This window comes from Astyanax mexicanus, chromosome 14, assembly GCF_023375975.1.
Source record: "Astyanax mexicanus isolate ESR-SI-001 chromosome 14, AstMex3_surface, whole genome shotgun sequence".
NCBI classification, from domain to species: domain Eukaryota; kingdom Metazoa; phylum Chordata; class Actinopteri; order Characiformes; family Acestrorhamphidae; genus Astyanax; species Astyanax mexicanus.
The window spans coordinates 17134186-17159292 of record NC_064421.1 but is presented as its reverse complement, the minus strand read 5'-3'; the positions used below and the strand labels follow the sequence as shown (position 1 = coordinate 17159292).

At 38.1% G+C, this 25107-nt stretch overlaps 2 protein-coding genes across 10 annotated transcripts in view; one reads left to right on the top strand and one right to left on the bottom strand.

The window, feature by feature from the left end:
* runx2a (RUNX family transcription factor 2a) overlaps nucleotides 1-25107 on the bottom strand; it is a 73527-nt gene that overhangs the window by 18966 nt on the left and 29454 nt on the right. For 2 of the 3 annotated variants that reach the window (XM_049463555.1, XM_049463554.1), the window contains exons 3-5: nucleotides 20637-20896; nucleotides 18896-19052; nucleotides 12979-13083 (exon numbers count right to left, since the gene is read on the bottom strand). In XM_049463555.1, coding sequence (XP_049319512.1) covers nucleotides 12979-13083; nucleotides 18896-19052; nucleotides 20637-20896 — 522 coding nt within the window. Of the gene's footprint in view, nucleotides 1-12978; nucleotides 13084-18895; nucleotides 19053-20636; nucleotides 20897-21189; nucleotides 21796-25107 lie in introns of those variants that run through there. The other variant, XM_049463556.1, reaches the window with a different exon arrangement.
* supt3h (SPT3 homolog, SAGA and STAGA complex component) overlaps nucleotides 10429-25107 on the top strand; it is a 152920-nt gene continuing 138241 nt past the window's right edge. Inside the window, exons 1-3 of one of the 7 annotated variants that reach the window (XM_049463557.1) lie at nucleotides 10429-10522; nucleotides 16210-16431; nucleotides 17620-17702. In XM_049463557.1, the coding sequence (XP_049319514.1) occupies nucleotides 17670-17702 (33 nt within the window). In that variant the 5' untranslated portion in view covers nucleotides 10429-10522; nucleotides 16210-16431; nucleotides 17620-17669. Of the gene's footprint in view, nucleotides 10523-11331; nucleotides 11483-16209; nucleotides 16432-17619; nucleotides 17703-22827; nucleotides 22963-23433; nucleotides 23534-25107 lie in introns of those variants that run through there. The other 6 variants (XM_022673032.2, XM_022673039.2, XM_022673038.2 and 3 more) reach the window with 6 other exon arrangements.

Here is a 25107-nt window from a genome sequence, read left to right as displayed (position 1 = left end):
CGTCATTTCCAGTATACTAAGGCTGTAAATGTCATACAGCTCCCTGAACAGCATTTAAAGCTTAATTAGACAATTAGAGCAAACAGAAAAAAAAGCCATAAACTTTGGAAATTTTGGGGGGGGATGACGTAGACCAAACAGTCAGACTAAATATTCAGAGGTCTGTGGAGAAAAAAGCAATAATGTGAGTGATTCATCTCCAGCGAAGGAAATTCTGTAATACTCACATCCTCCATGAGAAATAAAAGGTTTACGTTCGTGTCAGAGTTAAACACACAGAGTCAAGGGTTAAGCTCAGAGCCATGAGTGGGGACACCCACCATATACAATCATAGATCATAACCTAAACGTCCTGGCTATAGGGCTGGAACTGAGCGGCGGTTCTGTACTGAAGAAGAAAAAGAAGAAGAAAAAGTGAGCTCAGAAAAAGAAAGGGTGCAGTCAGCACGCACGCAAGCTCCGAACTCCTGGCACCAGAAAACTGTGAAAGCTTTGTCTTTACGGGAGAAAGGAAAGCGGCACGGACAGTAAATAATACCAGCGTATAAATACTGCGAGGCTGTGTTTCTGGCACGGTTCCTGCCTGCATGTGAAATTTGCCATCTGATAGCATTATGACCTGAGAAAAAAACACCCCGTCCTCATTAAACGTAGGCGCTCGTGGTACATCAAATATCAGCCCGGGCCGTCAGGCTGCATCAATCATCCAGTGGCGACACGGGGAATAAAACGGATGGAAGAAGAAAGGGAAACATACATCCGTCTAGATTTCATTTCTTTAATTGCTGTGCTGTAGGGAGGGCTGACTCCTCTGAAGAGCGAAACAATGGATTATTTCATATGGCAGCTCCGCACGAGGAGCCTGCGAAATTAGCGAGTGAGACGAAAAAGAAAAAATGGGGGGAAAAAAGAGAAAAAGAAGAGAAAAAGCAGCAAGAGACGGGACAAGGCCAAACGCCCGTCTGCTCGTAGGATCAGAGAGGAGGGCAGTGTGTGGGGAAGAGAGAGAGAGAGAGAGAGAGAGAGAGAGAGAGAGAGAAAGAGAGAAGGAAAGAGAGAGAGAGAGGCAGCAAGAAAAGAAAAGAGAGAACAAGGCAGCCAAGCAGTGCTGGACGTGTGCCAGGAGCTTGTGTGGTCTGTGTGTTCCAGGATTCAGGAAGCAAAGTACGCCAAGAAAGGGCACAAATACTACCAGAGCTTTATAAATCGACAGGCTGGCTTCAGCAATCAGACGCGATGTAACTTCACAGCGTAAACAAGCAAACTTTCATCCAACAGCCAAGCGATATTTGTTTGAGAGGTTACGCAAGGCCAAATCCAGCCAATACCAAAAGACGTACAGTACACATAAACCAGACGGATTAGGCCTACCTTGCATATTTCTCCTCTGAAGGGTGCTGCCAGAACTTTAAGACTTAAAGGCGCCAAATGTGCCCATATTTTACATAACTTATACAGCTCGTTCTTTTTTTATTTTAGGTTTCTGCGGATTTGTGCGTAAAAAAGTGCATATTTATTTTTATATACTGTGCCCTAAACCCAAAATATTATCAATCAGGCTGATTTTGTTACTCTGCCTTTAAGACTGACTGGCTAACCTGTAGATGAAACACCCCTTATAACTTCTACTCTGCATGCATAGGCTAACCAGCTGCAGATTGAATTAATAGGGATACGGCTGTGTTTCCATGACTTCACAGTCTAGTTTTTGTATGGTACTGACTGGTGTATCAAAAATATTGAAGTATCGCAATATATTTTGCAATACTTCATAAATTCTACATATATTCTGCATATTGCATTGAAACCCTGTCAGGTGATAACACTATTGTACTTTTTTAGCTCTTTACATTGAGGTGTTTTATTTGCATAGAAAGTAAACTTTTCTGTAAGTCAGATATTATGCATATGATGGATGGTGCCAGTTTTCCTAAACCTTTATTTTAAAAATCTGCAATATATGGTTTATATTGATATATACTTTCGGTAACGCTATATATCACAATATGCTAAATCATATTAATAATCCCTGTAGTATGGTAAATATAATATTGACAGGTTCTTGTCATTATACAGCCCTTTTTAATACTACATTTTGAAATGTACGCAATGATTGCATTAGTGTGTGCGATATGGAAGAATAATGTAATGTGCAATAATGCTGGCGGAGATCCTGATAATGATGTGCATGCGACAAATTAAGATCCTAAATTAGTGTAGGCTCTTTTTAAGCACTTTTTGGTTTGGCTGCAGTCATTGTTCCTGCTTTACCTCGCTCTGCCTCCAGTTTAGTTAGATAGCCTACATATGTCATGTAAGCACAGTCTGCAGTGTGAAGAGGGCCTGGGTAATGTATTCTAAATTTGCTGATATTTAAGGCATAATCGCAGCTCTTTTAGTGCAATTTCTTTTCATAAAAACGTATATTGTGATAACGATACATATGCTGTATTCATTTATTATACTACATTAATCATTTAATTTTGTTCTCTGTCGTTTTCCATGATATGGGTTCTTTAGGAAATCTGAATGAAGCTGGAAGTACCCAGAAACCTAAAAGCTTCTGGACTTGCCTTTGGACCAGTTACATTCAATGGTCCCTGAAACCACTTTAAACGTGCCTGTGTGCGGGGAAACAGTTATGGTAATATGAATGCGCCGTTCCGTTCTCACATTGTGGCGGCTGTGTCCGTGACTCTCAGAGCAGCAGGAGCCCGCCGGGGGTAATGCGCTGGAGCCGTTAGCGGGAAAAAAGACAAGGGGATTTTACCCGACTGTTTGGCTCCTTCCAAGCTGTCAGGCGGCTGTCGTTAATACGAGCCCCACGGTTTCCTTTTGGCCAACAGCAACAGTAACATACTTTTCATAAGTTCACTGCGCAATTGGAAATGTGCTTAGGGAAAGTACGACTCCATTATTTCTTGAGCGAGTCGACCAGAAATAGGCTTATTTTCAATGGGCTGTGCTGGTCTTTTGTCTGCGAGGCCTGCAGCCAGCGGGTTTTGTTGTGGGAGGCCTACCTGTCGGGACACGCAGCGAAACCTTCAAAGCCTGGAGGAACTTCACAAATTCACCACTAATGCTCATTTCTGGCTCTGGTAATTAGAGTGGCTCCACACACAAACCGCAACATAAACAATTCAACATCAGTAGCGGGTTTGTTTTAAATATATATAACTTTCAGAGCTGACACCCTAAGTGCGCTCTATACAAACAGGAGGAGCTACACAGCACATTCACTTCACACAGGTTCCACAAAAAAACACTCCTTTAAACGAGCGTGATCTCAACATATTTACAGCATAATGCTTGGGGGATTAATACATTTTATTTGATTAATTTACATAATTGAGTTTTAATCCGATTTCCAAAATGGGATCATTTAGTTTGGATACCTTGCCAGAGGGCATCTAAGCTTCTGTCAAGAAACCTGTAAAGAACTCTTTTATGTGACGGTAATTTTCATATTTGGCGCTCAATTGAAATTGAGCATATTTGTGCTTCTCAATTGAAATATAAGGAGGTTATTTTTGCACAGTGTTCAATAGAAAAGCTGCTTGGTTGCTAATCATAATATAATAGCTAAATGAAACTTTTGTTTGGATATTGGTTTGATAAATGTTATTTTTATAGTTTTGACTTCATTGAATATAAATATAAAATGGAAAAGAAAGTTTTAGAAAGTTTTTTAATGCAGGTTGTGGTTATATTTGAATTAATTGTTACTATTTTGGCTCTGTGTTTTTTATTTTAGGTAAGAACTATAAATTGCATTGTAAAATTGTAATCGTAATCAAGAATCGACAATATATTTGAAGAATATATTAAGATATTTTTTTTTCCATATGGCTGAGGTCTCAGGTAGATATGAAAAAAGTACTGATGTCTGTACTGAAGAACAAAGTAAAAAACTCAAACTCAAAAGACTGAGTAAGAAGGAGGAATGGTGGACCAGCTCCAAGAGAAGGGCAATGACGTCATTTACCGTCCTCTTCAAACTGACAAACATGGAGGTGAGGCTTTGAAGCCTGTCTGGCTACTGCTTTATTGGAGACTTCAATGAGACAATAGCTCTTTTCCAGTCGTCTGCATGGCAGTCAAAACACAGACGCTGGGATAAGCTCAGAAATTACAGAACCTTTTCAACAACAGACAGTGTGTTTTCCATCTCGCTAACGCAATATGCCATTAATACACACGCCAGACCTGCTTCCCACTGTAAACTGTTCCGGTCTGCCATCTACCCAAAATCTGATCTTCAAAAAACAAACCTTGCATGAATTGATCATACAAATCTCGGGGTGCCTGAACATTTTGGCCCGGTGGCCAGTAATGTGTAACGCAATCTCAGTGATGAGGCAAAGACCACACAATAACATCCACCTGAAATTAGAATATGATGCACTCGTTGAAGGAATCGTGTATCAGCATCAAAGCAGAAAGGCGTCCAATGGGCTAAAATGAAACATCACCATTATGGGCCACCCTGATCTATGTAAATACCCTGTATGACTAGATTTTGGTGATTAAAACACTGCCAACCTCGTTCAAATAAGCAAACAACTCCTCTGACTCTGAATGCATAAATATTGAAATACTGTTTAAGACTGTGCATTATCAAAAACTTGGCAATGTGATACGTATCATGATACAGGACTTACAGTTCAATATATTGCAATGTATTGTGAGACTGTACGGCGATATATTACAGCTATTTAAAATAAATGTTAGAAAAGAAACTGCCATAGTATTAAAACACTTGATCATATTTATCAAATCTTCAAAAAGTTAAACTTTCTATCCAATCAAAACAGTAAGATCTGAAATGAAGCACTGTCTTCAATCTTTAAATCTTTACAAATTCAGTCTCTTTACAATCTGTTTGTAACCTTTTTTTTTCAAAAGCATACTTAGTGTAAGAAAGCTTAATATATTCAATAATAAAGACACAGAAAGAAACACACATTTATTTAAGGTGATTTTCTCAAACCCGCAGACTTTTCTTTCTAAAGCAGAAGCCAAATAAGCAAAGGCAGCCGTCCACAAACTGTTTAAAATATAAATTCCACACGCCTAAGTGCTTTTTGACATATTGACAACTGATAAAATCTCGTGTGGCATTGCAAATGTTCTGCAGCTCAAATATGGAGAGTTTCCAATAAAAGGGGTTTTATTTGGCACTATTAAAAGTGTTTTGTATTGATGTTGGACCTCAGTACCATCATTCTTCTCACCTCCCTTGAGCCAGTTTCAAATACTGCTGTCCTTGATGTGAGAAACAAAGAGACATCTATAAAACATCTAAACTGGCCACTCCCAGTCCATTAGTTTAAATTGCTCTTAATAAGCACAGCTACACCGGTACCACCAAATAACTACTGCCCTGTGGAGTTCACATTCAGATGAGGCACTGTGCTCATAAAATCACGTTCATACCAGATTTTCAATCTTGCATTTTTGTAGCTTATTTAAAATGTGTATAAAAGTGTGAAAGATGGAACAATTTTCAGAAAAAAAATGTTTAACGTTAATGCAATATTTCTAGAGCATCTAGAGTTTCTCAGAAATATATTCAATAAATTATATTGTCTATTAAGACCATTTTATTCCATTCATATAGTATAAAATGAATATAAATACAATAAAAATAGTTTTTAAAAATGTCGACATACTAGCTCACTCAAGTTAATGGGCTCTTGCTAATTAAACAAGATGGGCAATATTGAGGTCAGCAAAAGTTACTGAAGTCAAGTCCATGTTGTCGCTTTCCAAATAAAAAGGATTTATTTAAACAGCCTCTTTCTAGGAGAAGGGAAAAACATTTTATGTTTAATAAAAATGATAGAAAAAATTATTTTAGTGTTTCCGTTTGGTCCATTCATTATTACGTTTTGTAACTATGTAATTAACAAAAAAATGGGAATTCCTGCTTTTCTTTGGGTGATATATTATTAATAGTGTGATTACTATGATTCTCCTAATTAACATTATCATAATTATAATTGGCAAAAAAATTTAAAAACTGGAGACATTTTTTGTTGGACAGCAGCAATATATTGCACAATCAATAGTAGACAATCAGGTGGTATTTTATCTCTCTGTTCTAACTCAAAACTGCTTTTCCTATTAATGCCTATTAATCACTGACCGGACCACAAGAGAACCTCCTAGTTGCTGTATCTCATGCAAAACAGGATAAGCCTTTCATTAACATGTAGAGATGTTACAGTATAAGGTTCCCCCTCACAGCACGCCAAGATAAACAGGTATTTCAGGTGTTTGAAGAGTTACAGGAGACAAGGGAGTAGTGTTTTCATATGATGATAAAGGTGCTGTGAGTTCTGTTAGTTTGTCTAGTAATGTCTGTGGGTCAGGCTGTGTCTCAGCCGTGGTCTGGTGCTTCTATATTGAGGAGTGGGGGAATGCATAAACATGCAGACAGAGGCAGCTTCACACATTTATAGGAGGTTGCACAACTCAAGATGCCTCTGCGTGTGTCATTTCCTGCCTGGCCACCTGCCTGATGCATGCTTAGCATGAGCACATGGATGAGAGAGAGAGAGAGAGAGAGGGAAATAAAATGGGGGATAGTGTGAGAGAAAGAGTGGGAGAGCTTGAGTAACTTGGAGTTTAGTTTTTTTTAGAGTAGAGTATTGACTATAACCAGACTGATATTTCCTGTTGCTTCTGTTAACATCTAAAATTAGCTGTTTCTAATTAAAAAACACTTTATTTTAGAATGAGAATCTGAAAGTAGCAGATTATAATATTCTTATAATCCTCAAAGTCGTTACTCCAATTCTTGAAGAAACACAGCTATCAGTTTCACATCATGCAGGCTAGATTTATTTTATTAAGATTAATTTCTTTTTTTCTGCTGATATCAGCTTAACAATGATACGCATTGACAATGATATGTCATCTCCAATTTCACTTCAAGATATCTAGGAGAAGCTACATTATTTGAGACCAAATATAACTGCTGCAAAACTCAAAGCATGCATTTATGTCCAGATATGTGAATTATTACAGGTGTGTTCCTCTTGGTGAAAGATTAACAGAAAGGGGGCATATCTCTGGACTAAAGGAAGAAGGATGGGCATTTCGAAGAATGGCCTGTTCTCTAGGCTGTGTGGTCTTATGAACTTGGACTGCTAAGGACTGGATCCATATGGTCATTAGTGATGAATATAGATAGATTCTGTTTGGGATCAGGCCTATATGGTGGAACATGCTTCAATTCCACCTTTGCTATGGAGAAACTGTGACAGTCAGTTACTCCTAATAGTGATCTGTAAGACAGTCAAGCCTAAATTTTACTTATGTGTCAAACCTATGGCGTAGCCTACGCGGCAAAGTGTACCCAGCGCAGTAAATTACACCATAGCTCGCCACGTACCTCCCTGGAAATATAACTACGCTACCCCTGGTGTAGCCCTGCTTTGCGACTTTTTTCATATCTACAATTGTTCATCTTCATTTTTACAGCAATGGCTAAAAAACAATTCTACTTAACTGGAAAGCTCTGGAACAATCTGCTAACTGAACACTCAAATTTGGAAAGACTTACATTTACCATAAAAGATAATGTCAATGACTACAACAACATCTGGTCCCTATTTTAAAAATGTATCCAGAGCAAATTTCTTCACTTATATGTTTGTTTATGTAAATACTTTCTTTTTTCCTACAACATACCTGCTCAATCCTTAATATTACAATAACATCCCCTGTCTGTTGTCTTGTCTTATTATATGTTGCTTATCTGTTTTGTAACTATTTCGAAATGTAACTACACATTGTGCAACGCAAACAGCTGTGATTAGGAATTGGGATGTCAACTCTTAATGTCAGTTTCATAGAAAGAACACAGGCCGCTACTTGATTATGATAACTGCAATTATTACTAAAATGAAAATGTAATTAGATTATACAAAGCTTTTGATGAATATGAATACAGGAAGTGAATGTAGAGGCTGTGAATCCTCCGCTGCCACCATCATTTAGCCCAGTCTACAGTTCTAAAATCTAGCAATTACTTACAGGCTGTGTACACTCTTTACTAAAACCGTATTGTTTACTTCAACACAGGCCATGTTTGGAAGTTATAAACGTCTATTTCCCTTGAGAACGGAGTTGGAAAGAAGAATAAGCCAAAAGGGTGTGTGAGATCAAAGCTCAGTCAAATCAGTGATGCCACGGGGCACTTTTTAATCCAATAATGAATCATGATCATACACTGGTATGAAGTGGCTCCAAACTTCTGCTGCCAGATGTGTTAATTGAGAGGAACAGGGGAGAATAGTGGTGGAGAAAGAAGAGAACTGCTTGTGAAGTGATAGCATTGATTTTGCAGCCAAAAACTTTAGCGGACAAAAAATGTATCTATCTGTGTATCTAAGAATAAAGAGCCTGTGGGAACAGCTGTGTGCCAGGCTGCTTGGCGTTGATATCACTACTCCTTCTATTCAATATTCTTGTTTTTTTTTTTTTACTTTGCAAAAGGCATTGCACTGATAACTAAAGGGTGGATCTACAGCACATCTGCTGCTGGATGATGGCAGAGGTAGGCCTGGGTAATATACTGTTATCCCATATCTTGTGATATTCTGAAAAAAAAAAAAACGTATTCTGCAGTATCACGCATGCTATGTAGGCTACCATTAGAGTTGTGTATTGGCAAGAGCATGGCGATACACTACACAATACATATCACAATACAGAGGTTACAATGTAATATAGCACAATATTTTGCGATGCTTTTAAGCAAGGTATATAAAATATAGAGCGGTTGTTTTTAATGTTTTTTTGTAAACTCTTGCCTTGTCTATAATAATGATAAAATCTGAACAAAAGAAAAAGAAATATGCAATTATAACAGTGGAATCTGAAAACTGAAGAGCACAGCTCTCCAAGCTATCTAGTGGGTGGGGTTTAAACACTACACAAAATGAACCACTGACTGACAAATCAATAAAAATCATTTTTAAAAATCTATAAAAATAGATACAGTGTTGCAAAAAAAAAATATTGCAATACATCAAAATTCATTATTTTTTAACATCAGTACACACTTCTGTGTTTACAGAATAATTACAAAATAAAGTGCATGGATTGTTTGTGTAGAAATGGTTTGATTCAGTGAGTCTAATATATATTATAAAAATAATAATACGTCTTACTTAAAAACATTTACATAGTTACATAATTACTATTTAAATATCCAGCATGTATTACTGTATTTGGTGTTACAAACAACTACTGATTTATATCATATATATAATTTTGTTATAATATTGTATGGTATATTGCCATTTATCTCAACCATATTAAGCTACTGGTGACTCAGCTCTAGGCAGAAGTACTGAATGGTTATGACTGCATGACAAAGGATGGATAGAGGAAGAGGACAATGTTGCCACAGCAGACTTAAAGAGAAGTATAGAGCTTATAAAACAATACAAGGGGCTTATTTGCATGAAGAAAAAGGAAGTGAACAATCGAATACAATCACTTATGATGTCAGAGGCCAGTTCCTAAGAGCCTCCTCTAAATTATAAACAGCAACAGTTGTCAAATTATTGTAACTGTCATGTCACATCACGAACCTGGCTTTTGACTGGTTTCATGACTGAGTGGAATAAATGATGCCATGTGTATGAAAAGCAGGGAAGACGATATGTGATATTTTCAGAGATGTATGTTTTAATACCCCACGTCTGTCAATAATGATTAGCAGGTGCTGGAGTCTGAGCCTGCTTTATAAGATTTGTCTGCCACAAAAGGTTGAGTTTTGCAGACTTTTGGCCATAATGTCAACCTGCGACAGGCTTTAACATAAACACTTACTGAAGCCGGTCCAGCTCTATATGGCCCTTGTTCTCTTCTGTGCCACATGAAAGTCATTCATGACAGCGTGTGTGTATTTACGCTTTTTGGGGCCCCGTGTGAAAATTGAAATTTGGCAGTTTCATGTTTTTTTCTTCAGGTAGAGAGAGCACTCATGAGCTGGGAGAAGGGCTGCACTCTGCAGGAGCTGCATAAAGGCCCTTTGCCTCACATAAATCCAGATACTAACTCTGAAGTCTGAATTTTGCAAAAACAATCTGACATAGGTGATACTGTAGATTATGCTTTTATCAGAAAAGCAAAAGCATGTGAGTCAAAAAGTAGGAATAAGCTTATTTTTATTAAGTTACTATATTTTTCGGACTATAAGGTGCACTTAAATTTTTTAAATTCTCCTGACAGTGAATGTAAATAGTCTAAAAAATATAGTAACATAATAATAATAATAATAATAATAAGCTTATTCTTCCTTTTTGACTCACATATTTTTCGGACTATAAGGCAAACTTAAAATCCTTTAATTATTCTAAACATCCACAGTGTGCCTTATAATCAGTGCGCCTTATGTATAAATTGTAGGAATTGTCATTGTAAGGAGCTGTAAAGCCACTTTGCTGAAGTACAGCATTACAAAGGAGTTTCAGTTGGCATTAGCATTAGCCACCGTTCAGAGGTGAGTATATCGCATTGTAATCTGTATGTTTACTGTGTTAAAACAACCTACATGGGAAAAAACGACAGCTGATAGCGCCCTAAGTTACCGGAACACTCAGAGTTCCTCAGTCTACTGCTATCAGGTGGCATTTACTAGCTGCGTCTGGCTAGCGCTGCTAATCGCAGAGCTGGCTAGCGCTGCTAACCGCAACTGGCTAGCGCTGCTAACCGCAGGGCTGGCTAGCGCTGCTAACCGCAACTGGCTAGCGCTGCTAACCGCAGGGCTGGCTAGCGCTGCTAACCGAGGCTGGCTAGCGCTGTTAACCGAGGCTGGCTAGCGCTGCTAAGCGCAACTGGCTAGCGCGGCTAACCGCAACTGCCTACCGCTGCTAACCGGGCTTGCTAGCGCTGCTAACCGGGACTGGCTAGCGCTGCTAACCGGTGTTGGCTAGCGCTGCTAACTGCGACTGGCTAGCGCTGCTAAACACAGCTGGCTAGCACTGCTAACCGGGACTGGCTAGCGCTGCTAAACGGGGCTGGCTAGAGCTGCTAACTGCGACTGGCTAGCGCTGCTAAACACAGCTGGCTAGCACTGCTAACTGGGGCTGGCTAGCGCTGCTAATCAGGGCTGGCTAGCGCTGCTTAACACAGCTTTTTGGCTGAAATTGAACAAAACATTTGGCTGAAAGTTAACAAACATTTTGGCTGGCTAGGGCTGCTACCCGGGGCTGGCTGGCGCTGTTAATGCAGCTGGCTAGGGCTGCTACCCAGGGCTGGCTGGCGCTGTTAATGCAGCTGGCTAGGTCTGCTAACAGTAGCTAGCTAGCGCTGCTAACTGGAGCTGGCTAACTGTCTGTGTAAATTAACATCCAGCTCTAGTTTGACTTTAAATGAAAAATATTTTTTATAATAATTACAGTTTGGTTGCCCCTCCCTCCATTGGCGAGACCATAATGCACCTTATAATCTGAAAAATACAGTAAGTGATTTTTAAGATTTGATATCATGTCTGATAAGTTGATACATGACTCAGTAAAATATTGATTTTATTGTTTCACACTGCATTTAACTACACTGACATGCCAGAGCCATAGGACAATAGCTGTATAAGTTGTGAAGTGTTAGAATGGCAGAGCAACATGAATTATTGGAGTTTAAATGAGGCCTGATAGTGGGTGCCAGATGGAAAGGACAATACTTTTCCAAAGTTATGCAGTCAGGCATTTATCATTCCTCAATCCAAAGTGTCATGTGTGTACAAGTAATACATTATAGAAGGAATTACCACCCAAAGTGTACAGCACAGTGAGTGTTAATGATCATGACTGGCTATAATTATAGATTTGAACAGACCAACACATCAACATTTAGTGCAGAAATCCCCATATGCATTTTACAGATAGGACGTGGCAAATGTCATGTTACCCAATACAAGTTTGGCATGTAAATGTAAATCTATTTATACAGGTCTAATGATGCTCTCTTTGTAATGAAACATAATTTTGATATATGATTATAAAGTTCTGCTATAAAATAAAAGAATCAAAAACTGTGCACTTATTATCTTTGAAAAGAAATATGCATCTGGTCTGTATTACAGATATTAATAATGAACTCAAAAAGTGCATTGTGATGTAAATCATCATCATAATCATGACAAAATATTGTTGTATTGCCCAGTTTACCTAAAACCTATAAATTGATACTGTAATTCTAAGTGTGAAGTTTGTGAAGTGTGAATGTTTACTGTAACTGAAAAGGATAATAATTTAATGTTTACAATGTTTAATGTTTTAAAGTCTATGCAATTCTTTGTAAAATCTCCTGAAAATTTTTTAGACATTAGCTTTTTAGTTTTTTTTTGTAATGTATCATATGCTTCCTATATCTCTTGCACAAGAGCAGTCAGTCTAACAACCTTGAATCAGTGGCCAATACTAGCTTCCCTATAGCTTCCAGACAGCCAGTGCCTGTGTGTGTGTGCTTGTGTGTGTGCGCATGTGTTCTGAAGAGGGAGCTTCAGGTTAAAGGTTGAGGGGCCAGCGCTACACGGTGAAGGACACAGACGAGAGGCAGATACAGCAAACATTTTGGCAAGGCGAGCGGCACGGCGGCACGTGTTTGTGTTTGCCTCTCACTTAGCACGCCTGTTGCTACTCAAAGGGTGCCTTTGTGCATTCAGGCATGCTGAATCCATTTTTTAAAACAGCACCCTAACACAATCCATGCATCCATTCATCCATCATCTTTCGCACCCCTCGCACTCCCTCCCTCCCCCTTCCCCGAACTGGCCGCCACTTCCCACCTCTGGGCTGATGATAGGGGGCAGGATGCCAGCGAGGGCCGAACGTGGTCGGACAGCATCATTCATCTTTCGCAGTGGCTTCAGATGCATGCACCTCTTTGTGCGTGTTAATCGTTATCACATGATGGGTGATATTTGGGGTGGGGGGGGGGTCGGGTTTTGGTACTTACTTCTTGGCTCTCGTGGTCCGTCCACTGTGACCTTTATGGCTCGGTGGTAAGTAGCCACTTGGGGTGGGTTTGTGAATACTGTGATTGTCAGAGTGAAGCTCTTTCCTGCAAGACACAAAAAGGTTCATAGCCTGTTAGCCCCCGGCACAATGTACCGCATTCACTGCCGGCTGTGCATTTGCATTTTCTATGCTGCTGATGGTGACGATGACTGTGGGCTTTTCTACTGTCACGGGAGTTAATTCATTTGAAACATGCAGGAAACAATAGACAATAATGCTATCAAATGGAAAAAATGCTTACTAAAGATCTGTATTGAGTGTTATAAGACCTAGAAGTGAGTTGGGTCAAGTTGTACTGTAATATGCAGAGAAGCAGTGTATAGAAGCAGAATAAAACAACATTGCATGCTAGCTACTAGTATTCTAATAAAGATGCTTTCACTTGAATGTGGTTTGATATAATTACTGCAGCAAATCATGCAAACATTAAATTTGGTATTTTGCATGAATATTGCCCAGAATAATCCCATGAGTCTATGTTCTCAGGCTGATGCTTTAACGGTGTTTGGCTGTCCAGTGTAGTCCTAAAGGGACACCATAATGCCTCTTCTGTCCTCATATGACCTTTCAGTCGATGAAAAGAAATGGCATATCTGTATCGATGGGTATCGATATCAGGCCAATATCAGCCAAAAAAAAAACAGATGGAATATCAGAAGGACAATACGATCTGAACGTATTACAAATCTAGCCTGAAATCTATCCTGTGTATCCTCCTGTGGGGTAGCACTGGATTATTTTAATAGTTTAAGCATTCTTGTAATGCTCATCTATATAACTAAGTGCTTTAAATCAAATTCAAACAAATTACAAAAAAAATAATATTTTCAAATCATCTGACACAAAGCGGTATCCATTGGTCACCCTGTGTAATTCTGTAACTGTAAATGACTCATCTGACAGAAACAAAACGACCCATGTCTAAGAAACCTTGAGTTATTATTAATACGCATACTATCTACATATTAATCTGAAGATAAAGGGACTCGTACAGCAAGTTTGTCATTTATATCTTACGCACTGTGCTATTTAGATGCTGATATGCAGCAGAAATATGATAAGATGGCACTCTGTCACCACAGCACAGGAAGCTCGAAGAGGCTTCAAAAGTAACCAACTCAGCAACAAGAGTAATCTGCAAAGTATGCTGTGAAGTCAGGCATGACACATTCTCCGAGCTGCAATCTGCTGTGAGACAGGAAGAAGTGGGCGGAAAATGAGTGACTCAATGAAGCAGCCAGCTACACTTGGCTTTGTGTGTGTGTGTGTGTGTGTGTGTGTGTGTGTGTGTGTTTGTGTGCAAGTGAGTGTGTGTCAGGATGCACAACTGTCTCAATACTTTCTTGATTCAACTCGTTTTTAATTTTATTATCTGAAAATCTTGTTTCAGGAAATCAACAATAAATAAACTTGTCTCAACACGCTGAACTGACAGGATAAGGTTCATGAACAATTCCTATCAGTAGACCTTTAATGATAGTTTTCTGTGAATTATATATTGTCATTAAAATAACTGTGAAAATAATGCAAACAAACTATTTGATAGAGCAATGAAGCATTAATCAATAATAGTTTGGTAGATGTATGTTTTTTGACAATATACTGTCAATAGTTTGTTATATAGTTTTAGGGATGCACCTATTCATCCAAAAACTTTTGTTTTGTTCACTTTCAGCCAAAAATGTTGATTTTGGTGCATTCATAATATTATCAATTTGAACAGTAGAGTGCTGTTATAGATTTTTTTGGTCATTACACAACTAGCTACAATATTAGTGACATACATTTGTATTCAAACAATTCTGCAAGAGACACAATAGAGGACATTAAGATCAGTAAAAATGATTAAGGTTGCATTAATTAACAGTATTTTCGACATAATGACTCAGCTAATTATTAATAATTTGCAATCATTACAACATTTTAAATAATGTCTCAATTCAATGTTATTTACAAAATTCTTAAGCATTAAAATTTAGGCCTGTTTAATAATGACTTTATTACTGTCAAATTAATAATCATACTGTTAATTATCATACTGTTATTTGTCACCCTTATTATAAAATGTTACCTGTCCATTTATTGTACAACTCAGTCTACCAAAAATGGTAGAGTTTTAATTCTGTCCAATTATACTGAAGACGATTCAAAAGCACACATTTTAGCTGATGGATAATAGACAACTAAATAATTATGATACACAATGAACAAAAATCCTAAATTTAAGCCTGAAATAGTCAAATTAGCTGAACACTTGGCTCCCTCGTGTTCTAACTGTCAAAACTAATGTCAGACCCAGTTCACACTTAAATACAGAAACATTACGCACTGCTGCTGTCTAAATGTGTTAAAGCAAGTCTGAGGTCAGACCCTTTCCTGTTTTTAAACACATGATGAGTCTTAATAAATGTGTTTTTAGCTTCCTTTCATGCACATCCCAGAACGCAAATGATGAAAATGCACCCAATTCATTTTTGTTTGTTGGGACACAAATATATGATGTAAAATAACTGAAATCACCTCCAATAATTGCAATTGCAGTAGGGCTAATTAATTAATAATAATCCTGACAGTCCTAAATACGCATTACAACATTTTATATTGGTAGGCCTAGTAGGTCTTGTGTACTTTTATAACACTTTCTTAAAAAATGTGCTGTGCTGGTAAAATAACTACAGTGAACCTACTGTAATCTTGTTTTTTTTATAAATCATTATACTGTAAAACTATACATTACAAAACATTTATTAATTTTGCATATTTCACCTGGGTATCTTTCTGCGCACTTTATAACTGGTTACTTTTAATTTAGAAGTAATCAAACAATAATTGCAAGTTTTTAACATAATAAATAAAAATCTGATACAGTTGACCATTGGGTTGTACACTGCTGTGTATCATTAACACCAAACCACTATAACTACAGTATGATATGATCTTGAATATTACTACTACTTTTATCATATTATACATATCACAGTGGCCTTGCTGTTTTCTTGTCATAACGTGTATTTTCAGGACACGGCCATTGTCGAGGGAGTCTTTGGGAGAATTTGTGTATTTTTGATTTCTGCTGACCTGGCATGCTCTGATGAAGCTGTTACTGTAAATCTCAGGCCTATTACTGTGTTCACGCTCACTGGAGTCATTCCCATTCTTTCCCCCTCAGGAATCTGTCCTTAAGCCCCAAGATGCAAGTTTGTGTCCAACAATCGAACCCAACCCAGCCCTTCCCAGTAACCAGATCCCAAAGCCACACCGCAAGGCAGCCCGATGCCCAGCCACCAGCCCAACCCCTGCATCTGCCCTGCATCCAACAACTGCAGACCACCAACTAAAAATATCCAACTATTCCCTCAGCGCACCGCACACTGCCTCCTTCAATAGCCTGGTGAGTTTGGTGACAACAGTTTCTTAAACAGTGTCCAAACATATGTGGTACACATTCAGGCAATTTCACTGTCATTATTAATATAAATTAAAGCATTCTCCAGTCTGGTTTAAAAATGATGTGTTCACGCTGAAATATACGTTTTTAAGGTAAGGATGTACAGTGTATGAATTTATTAAGCCATTACGTTTTGTTGGAGTGTTATAAGTAGGAATGCTTAATGATACTGAAAACATATTGCCATCGGCAGGTACCTGTTTCAAAAACAAATATAGACCGATGCTTAAAACCAATGTTTTTATTATGTATTTATTAAGAGTAGAATGTTTAGGTAAAATTTGACTCCTGTTTTAAGTAAAATTGGTGCATTTAAATAATTTACTGCATTTATAAAACTAAGAAAATATATTGTCACTGTCACGCAAAAACTTCAAATCTACATTTATTTGACATTGTTCCCTACATTGTTTCAAATCCTCCCCTATGGCTTGGAATAAAATATTTTACATTGACCTTCAATAAAAGTTAAAAAGAGGGTTTTCTTTACAAGCAATTTTCGGTTTATGTGTAAAAGTGACAATATGTTTTTTTTTCTGCATGTCAGGCTGGGTTTAATACATTGCAAAGTATATTGCAACTGCAATAGGTAGCAATATAATGCAGTGTGGTAGTTTGTAATGGAATACAGTTGTTATATTTTATTTTAAATAGTTTAGGAGGATATCTGTTGTTTCATTAATCACTAAATTCTGACACAAATGTTATCACCCAGAGAGGACAGCACAGTGGGTGGAAATGATTGTGACTGGTGGCATCTGGCTAGAACTACCCCTACCAACATACAAGCTTGTCTGGCAGAAATCACATTTACATTCAATGCAGTTTTCTTTAGCTTTTATGGTACAAGACAAAGAAACATGATGTTTGTTCTTGTCCCATGACTTTTGGCATGTCGGTGTGTATGTACATATGTATGCATACATATATATTCAGACTGTCATAAACAGCAACTTCTGAAAATATAATGGTGATCTGAAGGGCGCAAGGCCTCTGCATTACGTTGTCATCCTCTAATTTGTTGAATTTGTGCATTCATATCTATTACAAATCTATTTTATTGCATGCGGGTCGTTTTCCATATTTAATTTCCTTATGCTCTGCTATCTCCTCTGTGACTTCCTCCTGCAGATCTCGTGTCAGAGATAGAGAAACCCAAGCCTGGTGAGGTGTGGGTCTCCATGCGGGCCAAGGCCCTCTTCTCTGTGACAGCTGTGAGCAGATAACGCACACACTGTCTCTCCTGCACACACACTCTTACACATACACACACATACACCAGGGGTGTGTGTAGGGATGTGCGAAGCACAAAGAATGTGCTGAGCCTAGTGGTTGGAAGCAAGTCAGGAGTCTGTCAATGCAGCCTGAGCAAACAATGTTTGCAAGACCATGTCCATTCTGACAGATGACTGATGTGTTTGCCCTGTTTCCACAGAGAGAAAGCTTACATATTTACTGCCATATAATTATACAGCCCCCTTTACCTCGCAGCCTGGGCTTTTGTGGGGCCTTTAATCGAACGTTTATCAACACTTTTCAGTGCGTGTGCTTCCAAGAGGCCCTGCTGGGGATCCCTAGCCGAACACCTGAGAGCTTAACTCAGAGGGCCTGTGAAGATTAGGAAAGGCAAGTCTAGACTGCATTCCCTCAGTCTAGGCTGCCTCCAGCATCAGACTGCCTGGTCCTCTGATCCATCTGCCTGTCCTGTCTTCTTCAAAGCTCTGCTCCATGAAAACGGGGTCTTCCCAAAGGATCACAAGGTCTGGCCTCCTTTTTTTAGGAGTAATTGCGCCCATATCAAAAGCAGCATTCATCTACACATCACCATTCTGAGAGCACTTCATTCACATATAACACGTATTGCACACAATCACCTCAGTGAAAACTGTATGTATATTGAGTGTATAAATGTACAAGTGTGTTTGTAACATGCCATCATAATAAATGATCCTAAAAATCACAAGAGCAGACTTCAAAGGCAGCAATATTCAAACACACCCACTGCTTTCTTGTCTTTCAGACGCAAAGTGCTCAAATTACGCTCTGTGATATATAACATAGCCATCCCTCAATAACCTGTTTACACGTTCTTTCAACTGATACAACTTCAGAAGAATATATTAAACAGTGCGGACTGCAGTATTTGCGTGGAACACGTTCCTGGGCAATATTCATGAATTCAAGTCATAAACTGTTTACAAACCTGCCCCGGGTATTCCTGGGTAAAAGTGTGGTTTGGTATCTCGATGGATAATCTACCACATGCAGAAGTTTTACCACTACGCCCTATTACTTGCCTTGTAAACATGAGTTCCTATATGCGGTTTTGCTGGGTCATGTGATCCAGTGTAAGAAAACACTGCTCAAAGTTATGAAAAATTATTGAAAATCCAGAGAAGGTACTGACCTCTCCCACTCCTGCCCACGAACCTCAGGTCGTTAAAACGCGCCACTTGGTTCTTCATGACTGCCGAGGCGTTCCGCAGCTCAGCTGAGTAGTTCTCATCATTTCCTGCCATAACTGTTACCACTGTTCCATCAGGAACATCCCCCAGTGCAACAACCTGTGGCACGAACACGAACAGGCCATTATTACATTATTATGAAAAAAGCTGCATTTTGTGCATGTTTTTATCATCAATAAAACACTGGACACTGATAATATATATATATATATATATATATATATATATATATATATATATATATATATATATATATATATATAGTGGGAAAAAATAAATTGCAGTTAAAATAAATAAAATAGAAGGTATAAATTATTTTAATATTGCATTGACTGCTACTGAAAATGTATATATATATGCAATATTCAATGCAATATTAATATATCTATAGTAATATACAAAGTATATCCATATATAGTGGAAATATTAAATTATAAGCTATAAGAGATGAGCTATATATAATCCTCAAATTAGAATTTATAATGTAAAAAGAGAAAGAGAAATTAAAAAGCTGTTCAGGTCAGCGTACAGTACACTTGAGTACAGTAGGGCTACACACAAACCACAGAAATCTCCCTGTGGGCACCACAGCCTGGTGTTTATGGTTAACAAATTAAAAATTGACGATTAAAATGACATAAAAATAAAGCATTCAAATTTGCAATATATATATTTTTTTGATTTGCAGAATTGATTCAGGATATAATTATATTTAAAATTATATAAAATCAAGCAAATTATCTGAGCATTTTAATTTTAACATTAAAATAGAAGAGCGATTTAGGGGAAAAAACTTTTTTCTTTTATTATTCTATGCTTTAAAAATCCTAAAAAAAATACAGATCCAGTAACGGTAATGTTATTCTAATAAAACTATTTCATAAAGTTGAAGAGACACCAAATTCAGACAGCAGGCCTGTGTGTGTGTTTGAGTATGACTCTAGCAGAGAGTCTTTTGATTTACCTGTTTGAACTGAAATTCGGGGCAGAATGTACTTTCCACTGATTTAGTTTACAGTTTCAGCAGAGAAAAGGGGAGACACGGGCAGCGAATGCCCAGCGTTTTAAACTTCAGCGCTGAAATTAGTGTTCATGTGTCCGGCAGAAACACGTACTTTAGGTGCCCAAATGAAGCGCTAATTGACCTTCGTGGGTGTTAGTTCAACAGTGGGGACTTTCCTGTGGGCTTTTCGTTATTTTTCTTTTTTTACTCTGTTTACTGAATGCAGCGAATGAATCATTTTCCATTTGCATGTGTTTACAATTTGCGAAAGCGCAGACGTGATTAAACAGTTTCTTTAGTTAAAAAAAAAATAATAATATTTATTATTATTATTTTGAGCATCTGCTGAGCTGATCTGCAGCATACTTTCTCAAAGTTTAGCGCATCAGTGCGTCACTTTGGACGCGTAAAAATAAGCGTAAACAAAATCGTGAGTTGCTAGTTGTCTAATTTTATTAGATGCGTAAAAATTCGCTCCCAGCCTTTTTAAGTGACCAATTTACGCATACTTATTTATTTTACGAACTTTTCTTATATAGTAACTGCTAAGCTAAAATTGCATCATTGTCTGTTAAAATGATAGATATACCATTCATATAACTTAGAATAAGCTTTAACGTCCACACTTGAGCCCCACCAACCCACCAGCCCATCATCCCACACACACAGCGCTCGCTCACCTTAAACGCCACCGGCAGGGTCTTGTTGCACCTCCAGTGAGACGGCAGCACGGAGCAGAGAAAGTTGGGGCTGTCTGTCCTCACCAGCTCGGCTGGGTGATCGGCGATGATCTCCACCATGCTCCTGTTGTCGTGCGCGCGCAGTCTGGGAGCCGCCGTTGGCTGCGCTTCGGGCTGTGCGCTCCCGCCGTTCACATCGCTCCCCTTCCCGGGCAGCACGCTGCTGGAGGGCGGGCTGAACCTCCGGGTGCTGCTGGGCTCTACCGGGATGCGCATAATAATAATAATTACAGAGCAGTCAGTAAGTGCAGAAAGTTAAGGCTTCGGTCTTCACATAGAACCACAGTCACAGTCTAGACTCTTTCTTTCTGTATCTTTCTTTCTTTTTCTTTCTTTCCTTTCTTTTTTTCTTTTAAGTGCTCCAAGTTCTACGCTCCAGTTGGAAACGTAGCTAGGTTATAATAGCAAGCCTAAAGGTAAGCAGCTCAGCTCGAGCTGATAATGCTAGAATTGCTAAAGTTTTTCTTCTTGTTGTTTTCAAAACTTTACGCACATGCTTCAGAGTGGATGCTCCTCTCTCTCTCTTTCTCTTTTTCTTTGTCAGCCGACTGGAAATACGCACGCGCCCGGTTAAATTATTACTGTTGTTATTAGTATCACTATTTTAAAAGATCCCTCGTCGAAGTTTATAAGTAAAAAAAGAGTGTAAAAAGTCTTCTCGCATCCTGAGACTCCAGCAAAAAAGCCCCGGAGAGAGAGAACAAGCGCGCACCGGGCGTCCAAAAGAACAACACGCACAAAAAAGCCAAATAATCACGCTAGCTATTATTTCTAATACAGCTCTCTCTCTCTCAGAAAAAAGTCATAAAAGTCCCAAATGTCTTTTTTCCTCTCCTCCCAAAGCGGCTCGCTCACAAGGGTTAAAAACGTGACTCCAAAAAGTTGTGGTTAGAGATGAAGGAGAGCGAAAGCGGCGGTTTTTTTGGTGTAGGCTATGTGTGTGTGTGTGTACGCGCGTGCGTGTGCGCGCGTGCGTGCGCCTCGTTGTGTGGTTAGTCTGTGGAGGCAGGGACTTAGCGAGCTCAGGTTTTTGTGGTTTATATACGCAGAAGCGGGACGATTATTATGCTGATGAGCCGCGAGCACGTGGTGTACAGGAGCGGTCACTCACACACACACACACACACACACACACACACACACTAACTACATCCAAACAAACCAAATCATCACCACTCACACTGACTCACTCACAGCCTGTACTTACTTATACACTGACTTACTGTACTGATCAGAACAGACAAACCATGAGCTGATCATCTAAACCCATTAATGACTGACTGTATCTGAACATACAGAGAGAGCCATCAACAGTCTGCACCAGCTAATGGCGTTAACAGGCTGTTCATAATAAACACACTCAGACAAAAAGAATAAAAACACACAGCAAGTTAAAAATACTCTAAACAAGTGAATGTATATTATACATATAGAATTATGCATACATATTATTATATGCACTTATATAATAGTAAAAGTCACTTATACACTATGAACCTGTGCCACATATGGTATAGTCGTAAGTATACAATGCAACAAGTTCACATAAAGAAAAACAATTAGATATTAGAATTTATGTATTGAATTTGTTATTTGTAATTACTTGTTATAATTTATTATATATAATAAATTATATTTGTATATTTATTTTACAATTAATATATTGATTTTATATATTTTGTAATTTTATATATTTTTTTACAGTGCTGTTGTTTTGTTATTATTATTATTATTATTATTATTATTATTATTATTATCACTGTTATTTACTTACAATATTTTATAATGTTTGAAAATAAGTAGATTGTAATTGAACATATATATATATATATATATATATATATATATATATATATATATATATATATATATATATATATATATATATATATATATGTTCAATATATATATATAACCAGATCACAAATTTAATAAATAATTTCTAACATCTAATAATATATAAATAACTTAATAATATAATAAAAAAGCATGAACACTAAAATGAGGTAAAAGCAGAACTTTGGGTGGCGCTGTTGAATGTGTGATTTCGTCTTTTATTGTGCGACTCGACGCGGTTAGGGACTACAGATCCCCGTTCATAGACTTCTGTACAGCCAGACACTACAGTACCCATAAGTCAGCGCGGCGGCTTAGAGTGACGGTTAAAGCAGTGCCCGGTTGTGGAGCTGTTGTGTTTGAGAGAGAGGAGCGGAGTGAGTTGAGGGAGAAAGCGGAGGAGATTCAGAGTTCAGTTTAAGCCGCGGAGGTAAACATGCTTTTCCCATTCAGTCTGTGATAATGTCGCTCCCTCCAGCTCCTGTGCTGCACGCTAAAGAGACTCATTACTTTAGCCTAGCCCTCTGTTTAAAACTAAAGCGCTCTGAGAGTCAGTTCACACACACTGCTGCTGAGCTTCAGCCTGAGAGTAACTGCAGAGCTCTTACAATGTTTATTCAGTCTTACAGTGTACAAACCATACAGACTTTACTGTGTGTATTTTTACTGCTTGTTTTTCTAAGCTAGCTAAATGAACTGAGCTAACTAGCTGCTTGGTTAGACCTTTACACCGGCACTAATGGGCACTGTGCAGACTCAGTTAACTATAATAGGCATTAAAGCATAAGTGTAGTGTATTTATGTGTGTGTGTGTATTTGTGTGTGTGTGTGTGTGTGTGTTTTGTTTCGTTTCTCATTGCACATTTATAATTGTTTCACACTAATTTCATCTCATCTGCAGGCTAGACAGAGGGGAAAAAAGCCCATGACAATCTGGCCTCTGTGAAGTTCTGCACAGTTTCCTGAAGTGGGATGCTGTAGTTAAGTTAATGGCTGTTAAGGTGGGTGGATAATGTAGTTTCACAGTAATTGCAGATATTAAAGTGGCAGTTAAATGCTGATAACTTGCTTTTGCACATGCCATTTATTTGTGTGTGCCATGCAGCGAGAAAGGAGGAGAGCACAGCCAGCAGTTGAGGTGCTAAACTTCATTGTGGAAAAATGCATTATGCACATTTTACTACACTTGCTTCTCAAAACAGAGGCTTATTTTACTTATTCTTATTTAAAAAGGCTTAAAGATCCTTTAGTTTGCTAAAAGTTTAGTCTGATAGAGGTAAATCATGGAAGTGCTGTTCTTTCATGTTCTTTCTTTTTTTTTTTTAATCCCATTTTCTCCCCAATTTACATGGACAATTACCCAACCCACTCATTAGGACTCCCCTATCACTAGTAATGCCCCAACACCAGGAGGATAAAGACTAGCACATGCCTCCTCCAATACATGCAAAGTCAGTAGCCAGAGTTGTCGAGTAGCCAGCGCGCTCGGAGAAAAGCGCATCGACTTGGTTTAGATACATCAGCTCACAGACGCCTTGTATTGAGCGACATATCCCTTTGGAGTGATGTGGAGTTCGAACACTATCTACCCACTTAGAAAGAGCAAGGCCAATTGTGCTCTCTCAGGGCCTCGGTAGCCGATTGCAAGCTACATGAACAGGATTCAAACCTGCAATCTATTGGTCATAGTGGCAGCGCCTTAGTCCACTGGACCACGAAACGAAATACCATTTTTTTTCTCATGACCTTTTCTGACTTTGTGCTACTAGACCTGTGCTAAGCTATACATTCATTATTTATAATACATTCAGTGTGTTCGGTATGGACCAAAATAAAAGATTTTAGGCAAATGTAACCAATGCTACGTCTGGTAGGTATGTCATGAAAAAATGTGAACAGTGTATGTCATTTTGCATCATAAATAAAAAAAAAAAGACAGAAACTTTTAATGGCCTACAATATCACTAGGGATGCACCGATGTGGGAGGTCTGGGCCAATACCGATATTACACGTGTATATATCTGACGATATTGATATACACAAAACCTGGCATAACTTTAGAAACAAATGTAACGTGTATTTGGCTTACATTTTAGCCAACTGTATGTAGACAATAAAATGATAGGCGTCTGCTAAAAAATTTTTTTCAAATTTTGTAGTCTGTATCGTTCAATTGTAGAAGTGTAGCCAGCATCACTTGGTCTTTTTCAGAACACAATAAATACATCAGCAATTGGCCAAATCAGGCTTTGGGCTGATATATCCAAAAAAAAAAAAAAAAGTATTTAATGACCAATACAGATATAATTCTGATATCATGTATCCCTATACATTACTACTGCAGATACGCACATTCTAATGCTGATGCTGAAACAGTATACTAGTTGAAAGCATTTCTAACTTTCTTTTAAACAAAAAAGGGCTACTGATATTGATATTAAAATTTACTAACATTTTATTTAATCTAATTGGCATGTTATGTAATACGACAAATAAAATCCCTTAACCTTGACCAAATTTACCATTTTGCATCCCTTTTCACTACAGTACCCTGCATGCATTATTCAAATTTAC